The following is a 13,830-nucleotide window of genomic DNA, read 5'->3' as shown; positions in this document are numbered from 1 at the left end:
ACCGTACTCTAATTACATAGTAACTCCTGTAACAGTCTGAAGTAAGTTATGGTTCCCATTGTAATCATTGATTAAATCTAGGCCTATGTCTTATTATTTATTTCCTAGTAAAAATGGTGAGCAATTCTGTAGATATGCCTAGGATTTCTATCTCATTTGGCTATTTACCAGAGTGTGGTTATCCTACATTGTTATTTAAATTTTAGTTTTTTCCCCAGAAATGGATTTAATTTATTTTAATTTAAATTAGGTCTAGTTATTTTTGTTGAAAATCGTAAAAAGAATATGTTTGGCTATTAAATTTGAAATACTTTGTTAGGTAGGCTACACATTTAGGTTTAGTTCTTAGCTAGAAACAAATAATAGGTTTAGAACTGGATTTCATGGACACATTAACTTCATAAATTACATTTTTTCTTCACACTCTATTATGATAAACACTCCCGTAGCATCCTTTTAGAAACCAATGAGAAAAATCAATGCTTCACTTTTTCATGATTGATTTGTAGCAAACGGATTGATGTTTTAATTAATAATTGTAACTTACGTCAATCAATCCAGTTGTGTATTAGGGACGTACGTTTTGACCTTTAGGCCATCTTCAGCCCCGCTACTACGACAAAATACTCATTACTCATTGAGTGCCGCCGCAGTCCCGAGCCCGTTCAGCCGTGCGCACGGTGATAGTTTTATTAATATGTGTTCGTCTTCATCAATGTCATATTTTTGTGTTTTTTATGTTCTTTTTTGTAAATATTTGACGTGGTTGCTACACCAACTATGCAACTAAGGATGGAACAACTTAGTCTAACAGCGGGGCTGAAGATGGCCTAAAGTTCGAAACATACGTCCCTCCAATACACAACTGGATTGATTGACGTAAGTTACAATTATTAACTTCACTTTTTGCTTAATTAAGAAGATACAACAAAGTTGCTTAACAGTTAAAACAAATATATAATAGGCTAGTCCTAAAAGTCAAATATATATTTTTCATTCCAATGAGCAGACCAGTAAGAATCACTAAGATTTCAACTTACCTAGACCTTGCCAATGTGAGGGCCAGTTTTTCTCGTGGACACTGTTTGTTGGGGTCGGGGAATCGCTTGCAGTGCTAGACGCTTCAGGAGAGCCAGTAGTTGCCTCACTTGACACTTGAATCAGTCCGTTTTCTCTTATCGGCTCAACAATCATGTTTTGTGATTCGGTGGTCATCATTTGCAAGCTAACATATTATGCTGTAACACAACAAAATCCTAAATGTGGCATGATTATAGTGTTTGATACAAATACAATGTTTTGTAAGATTGTTGGCGTGATTTCAAGATTGCTTCATTACTTTCATGTTAAGTACTCACCTTTAGGCTACCTGTAAAGTTACGTATGGGTTGACACAAGGTGTTAGTGAACCGACATCAAAGTTCATAGGATTTAAAATGAAAAGTGACTCAGGTTGTAAACAGGAAAAGAGCATTCGTCATTCTTAAATATTCCCTTTTTCCTTGACTGAACAAATTGGATAGTGTGTCGATGGTTTGACAAAACTAACATTGATTAGGCTCTACATTTACCTACTAACTTATATTTACGTATCAACACGTTTGCTACCTATCGTCAACTATAGTAATATTTATTTATTAATTTAAGATTATAACTATCGTACTAATCATTTTTGTAATGGTCTTTGGCCGTTGGAATGTAAATAAATAAATAGTTGATGCCAGACTTTAAGTCACTGCCCTAACCTGCGGGTAAGATTTCCCTTTGGGACCAATGTTTTTTAAGCTAAACATACTCACAGACCAATGTTTTCTTTTTGCTTTTCTGATTACTGTAATTACCTAGGGTCTAAATAGGCCTAATATTTGCATTAATTTGCAATAAAAAATTCAGTCATGTATTTAATAAAAATTAGTTTTGTATAGTTGAAATTGGTCCATCGTTTATATCGTTGTATGTTTATTTTATTTTATTTTACCAACGGACAACTCCATTTTTAAATGTATGTAGCCTATCGATGTCTTTATCTATTATGTAGTAAGTTATTTCAATGATTAAAAAAAAAACACAAAAAAGGTTAAATAAGATAATAAACCACACACAAACTCACTTGAAGAGGACTGATTCAACTAACGCATCGAGACCTGTAGAATTTTATGTGTAAAAATTGCTACCAGTTGTACAGAAAAAAATCCCCCACATGGAAACCACAGCAAAAGCATATTTACGGACTATTCCATTAAGTTAACTTTTTCAAATAAAACATACTTTTTCAACAAGCCATAAAGTGTGTGTTTGTTGGTGTCCACAATACTTGGTGTCCAGTGAGTTCTGACCACACATCAACTATAGTTGACGCTGGTCCGTGGCAAAAATCCTTACGCTGGTCTGTGGTGAAGTAATTTTATGTCGGTAGTGACTTAAGTGACTTATGTGTTAACTTAAGTTAGGCCTAGGGTACTTACTTAGAAACACTTGGGAGATAAATTTGCTTGGGTGTATGTAAAATGTAGGGATCAAAGTCTTAATTTAAGATAGAGCAAACGGTATATGATGGAGATGTAATAATTGTAAAACTTTCTACTTTCTGAGGATGACTGATTACCTAGGCCTTTAAGTAAGTAACTTAAGTAGGATAAGGCCATGGGTTAAGATAGGTACTTGAAAAAGATCTTGGTGGATAATTTTTTGATTTTACTTTAGTTTTTTAATTATGGGCTTCTACAATTTATACCATCTACCAAGTATTCCTCAGCACAATCTTTGGATCAGGAAGTTGTCATATTTCTTCCTTGACGCAGGGGTCTTGATGCATAACTTGGTTTAACTTATTTATTTATTTGACGGTAACAACCATTTACAATAATTATTTAAATGAGTTAATATGCTGTACAGTAATTAACAAAACAATACATATATGATAGGTACCCTAAATTAAATTAGAAGGCTAACATTGGTGTGGTGCGTAATAACTTACATGAAATATTTTTTGTGACAATAATTAAAAAGAAAATATAAATAAATAGGTACCGGCAATAAATAGTACTAAGTTATGTGTTATGGTAAATGCTAAACTTAACGAAAGATAGAATTATTCTGAATGCCATACCATTGCTATTAATAGAAAATGCACCTGACTTGACTTATACTTCGGTTGCTCACGTGAGGTTCAACTTACATGAATGTATAACTTAGGCTGCACTTTAATTTACGTCCTACACTCGGAATCAAATTTCGATACATCAATTACCAGTTTCGATACATCAATTACCAGTATTTCATACAATATACCAAGTTTGGTTAGTAATAACCTAACAAACCAAATGAAATAATCGATATATCGAATAATCTATATAGCCTATTGATATTTTTCATTCCAATAAGTTAAGTGTAGGACGTACATTACTAAAGTGCAGCAGAATGTAGCCTGCGGTTTTGTAATATGGCCTGTTAATTAAGTGGTTGTTGATTTTATAGACCTAGGCCTGTTCTGGTAATGAATTGTAAAACTAGGCCTATGTGCCTGGTGTTGATGGGGGTATTGCTTTGGTTGTGTTTATTTCGGGTGTTGTACGTGTGTATATCTGATAGGAAATTAGAGAACTATGCTAAGTAGCTAACTTATAATGTAGGTAGGCCTAGGTGTAAGCCTAGCTTATTAATAAAGCAATAGTCATAACCTTACTTTTTAACACAGGTCAATCATTTGGATAAGGAATTAAAAAAAAAACATTAGCTTATAGTGTAAATCATGAATAATTTAGTAAACGATTTAGAATAATTACTAGCTAAGTAAAGTCGAATATAGTTTACGTACACACAGAATCCAGAACCGAAGAAGGGAGTTACTTCTCTCTTATTTTCTCTTCTCTCTTTTTCTTTCAATTCAATTTCAATAATATTTTGACGTCACTCCTCTGCTGGCAAAAAGCAAGATTAGTTCCAGTTTCGGTCCAGTTCACTCGGTTCAGTTTCAGTGACCAGGACTCTGTATTCGTATTCGTTCAATCGTGCATGGTGTTTCGGTTTCGGTATTCGGATTGAGTTTCGGACGTTGGCTAGGTCAAGCACACTAGCACAGCTGTTATAACTGAAATGTACACAAAATATGGCATTTTTGTTTACTTACAACTACGACCATAACCTCCTCGACCCTAAGTTAGGTTTCAGTTTCAAGTTTTATGAATAATGTTGTTTGTAAAAAAATACAGGGCTGTGTACAGATGTGCTATGATGATAATACAACATTGATTTAGATTTTGTTGTTTTTAGAAGGAATGTGATTTTTTCATGAGGTCGAAACCAAGATAAAGGACTCATAATAGTGTTGTATAGACTAGATAATCCCTAAAATGAAGCTGTACAAGCTAATAGTTCATACGAAAAATTTCAGTGGTAAGAATAATATTAATTATTTCTTGGCTAATAGGCTAGGCCTAGTTAGAAAGGCGAAACTTTGATAGATATACAACTTTATCTTATTAGCAAACATAAAAGTAACTTATCTGTCAATTCAATCGATAACCTAGGCCTAATTTAGACTAGGTATCTAACAATAAACCAAACTCTACAGCCTCACGATTAAAACAATCGATAAGACCATGGATTTGGATATCAAAGTTTTACCGCCAATGAGCATTTGTAAAATTGAGACTTAAATTGAAGTTGAATTTTTTGAAGAATCATTTATTTTAAATCACGGTAGGGCCTACCTACCTACCGGTACTTGAAAGAAAAAAAAAATCAACTGAAGTAGGAAACCCACTAATTCGTCACCGACCATTCTGTTGTTTTCCATCTCTGCCTGACTCTGACGCCTTCTGCCCTTTTAAATGAAATAGGCCAACCCATTGGTCTGTTGGGCTCTGTCAGCAACCGACGAGAAATACATGAGTCATCAGTTGCATGGGAGAGTTCTTTGGACTAGGAGATATTTGTGGCAGACATGTTGGGTACTGAAAGTACCTTAATTGTACTTTTTTATGGGGTGTATACAAATTCAGCGTTCCCTGGTAATTTTCCCTAGTAGGCCTAACTTAACTTAGGCTATTGCAAACACAAAATAAAATTAGCCTACCTGACATATTATCAAGTCATTCATTTCAATCTTTTCTTTATTTCCTGCCAGACCTGCTATCATGATAACTATAGTCATTGACTGTATAAAGAAAAGGATAGGCTACTCCTTACTGCTTCAACCCAAAGTTTGTCTAAACTCATGTCACCCCAGAAGGTTGAAAGTAACTAATCTAGGCAGGTGCACACAGACTGAAGTTAAACAATAGATTTGACTCTTGTTAACAATGCCACAGAGAGCAATAGACGGAGAAGGAGTTGAACGGAAAGAATCTGAGTCGACAAATGGGTTAGGCCTACAGTCAATTCAAAGACTTGCAATGCAATTTTTATGGAAGGCAACCGCCTAGTGTGTTTCCTTCTTTACACTTTTAAAAGCTAACAGTAGGCCTACTTAAAGTTTGAATTTAATTTATGAATAATCCTTATTTTAAGTTGATTGTCAATGATAGGCAACTTTATAATATTATTTTTTTTCAGTGGAGGACTTGATCATAAATCCTAAAGATTTCCCTACACTGCGTAAAGGCGATATTGTGGAAATCTATCATCCAGAAGACGAGTTCAGCCGTTTGCTTTTACAGATCACATCCTTCAAAGAGGACTTGCAGGGACGAGGTTAGTTCCAAAACAAAATACTTTTGTGCTCTTCAGGGTCCAACTGGGTCTCGTCACTAACATGGAGTTTTCGCTCTTGTGGGGCCAACACCAATATTAATGCTTTGTAACTCTGTGGATGACCGCCTGCAATGAGGTAAAAGGGTCAGGACGCAATGTCAGGAAAGACAGGTTCTACCATAGATTCTTAAAAGTTGGAGTAGGCCTAGACTAGTCATAATGAAAATCTGATACTGTACCTGTTTATATTTTTGTTCCACATCAGTCTTTGTTGTTTCTCTCATTTCAATACCAGGGGACAAGCAATCTTCTACTAAATGATGGTTGTATTTATAAATTGAAAGAAGTGTGCTTACCTCCGTCTATAAAGCACCACAACAGTATTGTAGTCCTTCTGCTGCGGCTGCAACCAACTGGTATGATAGTGCTATCTGCTTGTTTTGTGTCACGACTATTTCATATGTTTATTATTTTGTTCTGATATATGACAAGCTTTGACAGTAATGTATTTGCATTAAAACTAATCAGCAGCGTTTGTTTATGGAAATTTGTACTATATACCAATTAACCCTCCGAGTGTCATGCGTCGCTGCAGCGACGCGTAACGCACTTTGTATAGTGTCGTGCGTCGCTACAGCGACTCGCGAACACTGTTTACGGCGAAGGCTCTATGACTAACTGAATCGGACTGTACTGGATTGAGTTAGGTATCGTTCTTTCCGTAATATTCTAAGCTTTCTCCTAGGTCTGTCTCTAAGCACTATTCATTTTAGTTCCGAAAATATTGTAGCAGACAGCTGACTGAGCTGACGTGCGTGTATTTGTAAACGAACAGCTAGGTTACCCTCGGACCGATGACTGATGTGTTTTATTACATTTATCATTGTTTTAGTGTTAAAAATCAAAAGTAGTGATATACGTGGTGCATTATAAGAAGATTTAAGTGGTTTTGAAGTGCTGGTTGATGATCCTGAAGAAGTAGGTAGTGATATTGATGTAAATTATCAGCCAGATTCCTAGCTATGGTTGGGCTATGCATTCTTAGCTAAACGCTATGTACTGAAATCTGTTTTTTGCCCATAACTTATTTATTTGCAAATCTACTTCCTTATATTATTATATATTTGTAATCCTCATAAAATTTAGAACAAAGTGGCTATTTTCAAATATTTATAGGCCTATAATTTATACAATTTCATTGAGCGCAAAAATATTTTATTTTTTAAATTTTCGAAATTATAAATTTTTTTTTACCTAAAAAAATTTTTTTAAAAAAATCTTCCTTATGTTTTATATATAATATTGAAGCCCAAGATTTTCCAAACAAAATGGTATATAGAACAGTATAATTAACATTGTTTTTAAGCTTCTCAGATCAGTTTTAATAAAATCTTGCAAATGAGCAAAAAATAGGCTGACATTAAGGCCAAAACACGTGACACTCGGAGGGTTAAAGTAAAAAATCCCATATTTGTTCATATTCAGAGTTGACAGGCTTTGTTACTCTGTAGATAAAACCGTAAAAAAGTCATAAACAAAAAAAAAAATAATAGTTAGCTTAACAAAAAACGTCCTATCCATAAACCGAACATAAACATACTGTCCCCAACAACCATAGTTTCTTTCCCTCCGCTAGCACAGCCGCGAAGATTATTTATCCTGCATGCATCATTAGGGCTTCATCTACTATAAGCCTCTCATATTTCTGTCCATGTTTTATTTGTTGAGTCAAGTTTATTATAAACTAGCTGGCCCAACAGACTTCGTCCTGTCCTAATGTGGTTTTATGTCAAATGCTCGTTCATTTTCAAGATGAGCTCGTTCATATGGCTCAATCACGTCCTGGTTGAAGTTCGTTCGCTACGCTCACTCACCTTTAGGTTGGAGCTCGTTCGCTGCACTCACTTGCCTTCAGGTTAGCTCGTTCGCTACGCTAACTCACCTCCGGGTTGAAGTTCGTTCGCTACGCTCACTCACCTTTTGGTTGCAAATTAGCTGTTGTCATAAATAAAAAAAATAATAGTGCTGCACCCTGTTGGTAAACCTATTAAATTTGTAATGCTATTGAACATTACAGAATCAAATTGTTTAGTTGAACCAGCTGTTAAGATTCTTTAATTCCATTTAAATATGAGTACTCATAAGGTTAACATGGAATACTCCAGAGCCACTGCGGCAGAGCCCTTTTGACGGATTTGCACCAAACTTCACACAAATCATCCTTGAATAATGATTAATAATACCTGAAAGTTTCATTACGATCTGTCGAGCAGTTTCGGAGTCCATAAAGGACAAACAAACAAACAAACAAACATACATATACAAACATACATTGGATTTTATATATACAGATGAGTGAACCATTCGGATCGTGTCATTAATTGTGGTGTTCTTGATGTTTCAAGGGTATTTGTTTCTAAACCTATTTCTAAAATCTTGTACAGAGTCTCTTGTTGGTAAGAGAATGAGGTCACCATGTTTGTAGTTATTAACAATGTAGGTGGGTTTTCCACACCCTGGCACACCCTGGACAAGATTTAGATTAATTTTGCCTATACTGTCAATTTTTATTTTTTTAACACTGTTGAAGAGACGCAAGTCATTTAACAGTTGAGTGTCGTCTGATACAAGTATGTTGGAGTTTATAATGATGTTATTCGGAGCAACTGTGTATTTTCCATTTTCATCTAATTAAGCTCAATTAATCCGTCGAAGCCAAACTGATGGTTATTTTTATTTTCTTGATTTTAACCAGTTCATGGGTCTATTCAAGGTAACCCAGAGGCTAACACGATCATAAATCATGATCAAAAAATGAAAGTAGTTTTTAGCTTTTAGGAAATGGAATGGTTAAACTAAGTCTTTACTATGATTAGGCCTAAATTTCTTTTTGTTTTATCCAGAAACTATCAGTGTGGAGCAGAGCATTGCCACTACGTTTCAACTAAGGACGTACAATGATGTGCACATGAATGTGGTCAGTCCTGATACTGTGGCGTTGGACTCAGTAGAACTCATCTTCAAAGACCAATACTTGGGCCGTAGTGAGATGTGGAGACTCAAAAAGAGTTTGGTAAGTTCAGCCATTGTTGAGATTTGTTACGATTTGTGTCCTTGTGTTTGAAGAAACACTCATAACACTCTTGAGGTAAAATAAAAACTGTATAAACTGTATAAAACTGTATAAAAATTATTCCATTTTACAGTTGTTTTAGTAATTTATTTTGAGTTAATTAAAACCTTGCAAAAAACTACTATTATAGTCGCTGCCACTACAGAAACCACCTACTGCGACTTTTATAGTCACGCTGCCAGTTGGGGGATTGACACTATTGTAATTCTTAATGAATGAACAATAAAGAATATTGTATTGTATTGTATTAAAATTTAGAAACTTTGGGTTAGCCTACTTTTAAATTATATAGGCATTATTAAAAATTGAAATGATTTCTTCTTAAACATTCCAAACATTTGTCGAAACAACCTGAGCAAGGCTGGCTAAAATATGTTCAGCCGTTATTGAGTGATAAAGTTTTAATGAAGCCGATCCCAAAGAGCTGCAATTTGCTCCGCTCAAAACTTTCTAAAAATAAAAAATAAACGCTTTGAGATACCTTGTATTAAATCCACATACCGGTGTCAAATTTAATGAAAATCTGTCCATGGGCGTAGTCTGTAGCTTTGTATACATGCACACAAACACATACATTACTTTGCAAACTACTTTTTTGGGTTCAGGGGGAACCAAAACAAAAATTTCACAAAATTTCACAGTGGCTTAACACTAAATGTGGGGTTCCGCAAGGGTCAATACTAGGCCCCTTGCTATTTTTAATATTTATTAATGACTTACCTCGAAATGTATCGTCTAACCTTATCTTATATGCTGATGACACTACAGCAATAGTTAAATCAAATAATTTGCAAAATCTCAAACAAGAAATCAGTCTTTCTATTCTTAATTTATCTAATTGGTTTACAGCCAACGGGCTAAAACTTAATAATTCTAAAACACAGGTGATGTTATTTCAAACAATTCAGAATAGGCAAAACTCCACCGTTGAATTATCTTATGATAATAATATTATATCCTTTACTGAAAATGCAAAATTTTTGGGTTTAGATATCGATAAGAATTTAACATGGAAAACACACATTAAAATGGTAGTTGGTAAATTAAATACGGCTTGCTTTCAAATGTATGTTTTGAGAAATGTAATAGATTTAAAAACTAAACTCACAGTGTACTATGCAATGTTCTTTTCTGTCTTGCAATACGGGATTGAATTATGGGGAGCAACTTCTTATTCTAAAGCAGTTTTCAAAATTCAGAAGAAATTTATAAGGATTTTATCATTTATGCCTAAAAGAACCTCATGCAGAGCTTTATTTGCTAAATATGAGATATTAACTTTGCCTTCACTTTATATATTTAAAATGATGGTGAATTTTAAAATTAATTATCAAATGTACAATGATAAACAAATCAGTCAGCCATATCTTACACGCTCAAAAAATTTTCAATATCCAAGACATCGCCTTTGTTTATATGAAAGATCTCCTTATTATATGGGATTAAGGCTTTACAACAGTCTACCCACTAATTTCAAAGAAATTAACAGTATTTCAAAATTTAAAAATGATTTCAAACAATACCTTTTACAGAAAAATTATTATAATATTTCCGATTATTTAAATGATAAGTAAATATATTTTAGTTTAAGCTATGTGGATTTTAGTTTTGTTATGTAACTTAGTGTTTAAGATCTCTGACAATATCACCTGTTTCACCAGCTAACGCTGGATCTGTGAAATGTTTTTGTGATAATAAAGTAATATTTCATTTCATTTCATTTCAAACAAATATTTCCCCCTAAAAAAATATACTCAAACTAAAAAATGTTTGACAAAAACAATACTCCATATACTGTGTAGGCTATAGGGGGAGGAAGTAAACAAATAAAACCTAAGATCTTGCTTTTCATTTCACAATTCTGCCAGTCCATGAACCTAATTTTATAAAATGGATGCTGGAGTTGCCATTCAGAAAGTCATCTCTTGAATGCTTTGGGGGACAATCACAATGTGAAAAGCTTAACTCCGGTGTAAGATGGCTTCAGTTGGAAACTTGACTTGTGATTTCTGGTAAGTTGAAGCCTTGAGCATTTCTTGTGTTTTGATCGTGATTGTTGACATTGCGTTGCAGGTTCCTGGAGACTGCAAACAAATCACTTCAAGCATATGGAAACATACTAGATAATAACCCTCTTTAAAGAAACTCCTAAATTAATTTGATTTTTTACAGGTGAACACTTGTGTTTACTTAAACAAGAAGATAGAGTTCTGTGGAGGTAGTGTCCGCTGTCAAGTGTACGAGATGTGGGCAATGGGAGACAAGGTTGCTTGTGGGGTGATCACTGAGGACACCAAGGCCAGTAATGGACTTTTATAAATCAAATAATTGATCAATAAATTAAAATTATCTTATGACAAGTAGTAGAATTTATCCGATTATCTGTTGCACAACTAGACTATTTAGTTTATTTCTTTTGTAGACTCCCTCTTATCCGGACACCTTTTAACCGGACATCGGTTTAACCGGACTACACACTGCGGAAATGACATCTCATTAATCGGAAAATTTTTATCAGCAGATTGGTTTAACCGGACTAGATTGGCAGGAAGTGGGCGGTACTGAAACAATCTTTCGTGGGAAAGATTTGAGACCAGTGATAACATGTCTAAATACGTAATAATCATTATTGGCTTATACACTATGCATTTAAACGGTCCGTTTTAACGAGTTTTTGGGGACGTCAGTTTAACCGCAAAACCGATAACCGGACTGGCCTCGATCCCAGAAGTACGGATAAGAGGGAGTCTACTATTCTCTTATGACATGCATACAAGTATTTAAGAGAATACATAATTTATATTGCTTCAGAATTTTTTTAAGTTAGTCTAACTCTTAAAAAAATGTTGGTAGAAAGGTATTGGAATGCCGTAATCCTATGTACCCTTCCAAAGCATTGTTTGTCTGTACGATATGTATATACGGTGTGTGTTTTTGACATTTTAATAAAATGAAAATTCGTTATTACAGGTTGTCTTCAGATCTTCTACTGCAATGGTTTACTTGTTTATACAGATGAGTTCAGAAATGTGGGACTTTGATATTCACGGAGACTTGTATTTTGAGAAAGCTGTAAATGGCTTTCTTGCTGAGCTTTTCCAAAAGTGGAAGGTAAATAAAATTTCAAATTATTTGTCTGCATATCTAACTACACATACATATACTCTTCAATTATATCCGGTTCATAGGCATAGGTCATAGGCCTCCATTTTCGTTTATCCCACTCTAAATTTAATCTTTTTCTATCATTTACCTGATGTTGACCATGAATGTAGTAATTTTTAACTAAAAACCTGAACTTAACTTGTTTTAGTGGATGTATATAATACCACAAATATAAAACAAGATTATTCATCTGCACCAACAAATACCTCTTCATATTTTTCCAATCCCTCACATCTACCCCAATTGCTCCTTTCTCTTCAAATTTCCTTTCAATTGGTTCCAATCATGTTTACAGTGTTGCCTTCCTCTTGAACTCTTTCCTTCAGTTTTTTTATTACTTGTTTACTACTTATTTCATCGCAGCTCTTTCAAAATGTGCCCACCCCTTCTAATCCTTCTACATACAGCCATTTTCAACATTAATGTTAATATCTTTAAAAATATGCTACAGAAACATGGAAGTAACCATGAGGTGACAATCGTGCTGTTCTCTCGTCTCTTCTACTCGGCTGTAACTATTGAAGACTTCCCCTTACATATGAGGAGATGTTTGCAGCAGGATTACAAGGGGAGATTCTATGAGGACTTTTATAGGTAGGTTTGTGCTCAAAAGGTTTGTGTAAAACGGGGAATAGGTAAAGACTACATTTTAATGATTTTCTAAAGGTAAATTTCCGTTTAGAAGTCTCAAAAACTCTTGGGAATAAGCTAATGTAATGTACTTAAGCTAATATCAAAGTTCTTTCCTATTTAAATTATCCCATGTTTATTTATAAAGCAAACAACAGGCTTGTCAAGTTAACAAGGGTGTCTTAAAATCATGTTTTCTTACATTTGTATATCTTTATTAAGTTTTCCCTGTGTTTTTAGGGAGTGTTTGGGGAAAAATACTGTTCATCCAAGTTATCTGCAAATTTGAATTCGAAAGTCAAAATTCACCGATCGAATCTCATACTAGAGTTTTTTTTTCAAAAATTCAGTGGATTAGTGATTTGACTTCGACCCATCCCTACAAAATATTGTACCGTACCAAACTGTACCGACCTGTACTGCAGTTAAACTCACATTCATTCATCAGGGTGGTTATTCAGAACGAGAGGTATGACGAGTGGGGCCACGTCATGATACAGTTGCGGCGGATGTTCACGGACTACCAACGTACCATGTTGGACTACCACTCAAGAAGCAGCTCGGACTGCCCCAAGGCCAGTATATCTACAGCAGCTCAGGGGAACTTCCTGGAAGTGCTGAACATTTCACTCAACGGTAACCATAACTAGTTATTCATTAACATTGTGAGATCCTTGATGAGGCAGTATTTCTATTTGAATGCCCAACAACTTTCATTGATTTTACATGGTGTCTGTTGGAATATGATTCATTTTTGCTTATACATAATACAAAATAAGAACATCGCACAACATATTTAACCCAAGCGGGTTGCACTATGGACCAGTGTGTTTCAGAAAACCAGTTTCATAAAACGAGAAACTTAAGTTGCTTGTTCAAGATTAACAATCAAGATTCAACTGTTAATCAAGATTAACAGTGTAACAATTAACAACCTTAAAAAGCTAGAATTAAAGGGACTTACAATGAAGTTTGGGCCTACAGTAAAGTGGAAGGATTAATTTAAAAATGTAGACCTATTAGCTTTAAATAACTAAAAGTTGAATTTAAAAAAGGCTCTCTCTCAGGGTAGGTTGTCGTGCTGGCTTGAATGCAACGATTAAATGAATATAATAATGTCCAAATAAGGTGTAACTAACAATACACCAACAATGAATTTAAATTTTGATGTTATCCAAAAGGTAAAACCAAAATGTCCACTGAATTGA

The 13,830-nt window shown here is 34.5% G+C and overlaps 2 protein-coding genes across 10 annotated transcripts in view; one reads left to right on the top strand and one right to left on the bottom strand.

The window, feature by feature from the left end:
- The window catches only part of LOC128989572 (ralBP1-associated Eps domain-containing protein 1-like), a 30,174-nt gene extending 26,298 nt beyond the window's left edge, over window positions 1-3,876 (bottom strand). Inside the window, exons 1-2 of one of the 3 annotated variants that reach the window (XM_054411478.1) lie at window positions 3,820-3,876; window positions 1,041-1,238 (exon numbers count right to left, since the gene is read on the bottom strand). In XM_054411478.1, the coding sequence (XP_054267453.1) occupies window positions 1,041-1,218 (178 nt within the window). In that variant the 5' untranslated portion in view covers window positions 1,219-1,238; window positions 3,820-3,876. Of the gene's footprint in view, window positions 1-1,040; window positions 1,239-2,741; window positions 2,761-3,685; window positions 3,706-3,819 lie in introns of those variants that run through there. The other 2 variants (XM_054411479.1, XM_054411477.1) reach the window with 2 other exon arrangements.
- A 272-nt stretch (window positions 3,877-4,148) lies between these two features.
- The window catches only part of LOC128988688 (GATOR complex protein Iml1), a 54,941-nt gene continuing 45,259 nt past the window's right edge, over window positions 4,149-13,830 (top strand). For all 7 annotated transcript variants that reach the window (XM_054410230.1, XM_054410229.1, XM_054410225.1 and 4 more), the window contains exons 1-7: window positions 4,149-4,395; window positions 5,557-5,694; window positions 8,598-8,767; window positions 11,000-11,125; window positions 11,798-11,938; window positions 12,444-12,586; window positions 13,071-13,258. In XM_054410230.1, the coding sequence (XP_054266205.1) occupies window positions 4,353-4,395; window positions 5,557-5,694; window positions 8,598-8,767; window positions 11,000-11,125; window positions 11,798-11,938; window positions 12,444-12,586; window positions 13,071-13,258 (949 nt within the window). In that variant the 5' untranslated portion in view covers window positions 4,149-4,352. The remainder of the gene's footprint in view (window positions 4,396-5,556; window positions 5,695-8,597; window positions 8,768-10,999; window positions 11,126-11,797; window positions 11,939-12,443; window positions 12,587-13,070; window positions 13,259-13,830) is intronic.

The sequence above is a fragment of the Macrosteles quadrilineatus genome, unplaced genomic scaffold, assembly GCF_028750875.1.
Source record: "Macrosteles quadrilineatus isolate MER2022 unplaced genomic scaffold, UCM_ALF_1.0 Scaffold_3__2_contigs__length_128488019, whole genome shotgun sequence".
Taxonomy (NCBI): Eukaryota; Metazoa; Arthropoda; class Insecta; order Hemiptera; family Cicadellidae; genus Macrosteles; species Macrosteles quadrilineatus.
The sequence above is the reverse complement of the archived record's forward strand: the minus strand, read 5'-3'. Positions and strand labels throughout refer to the sequence as shown.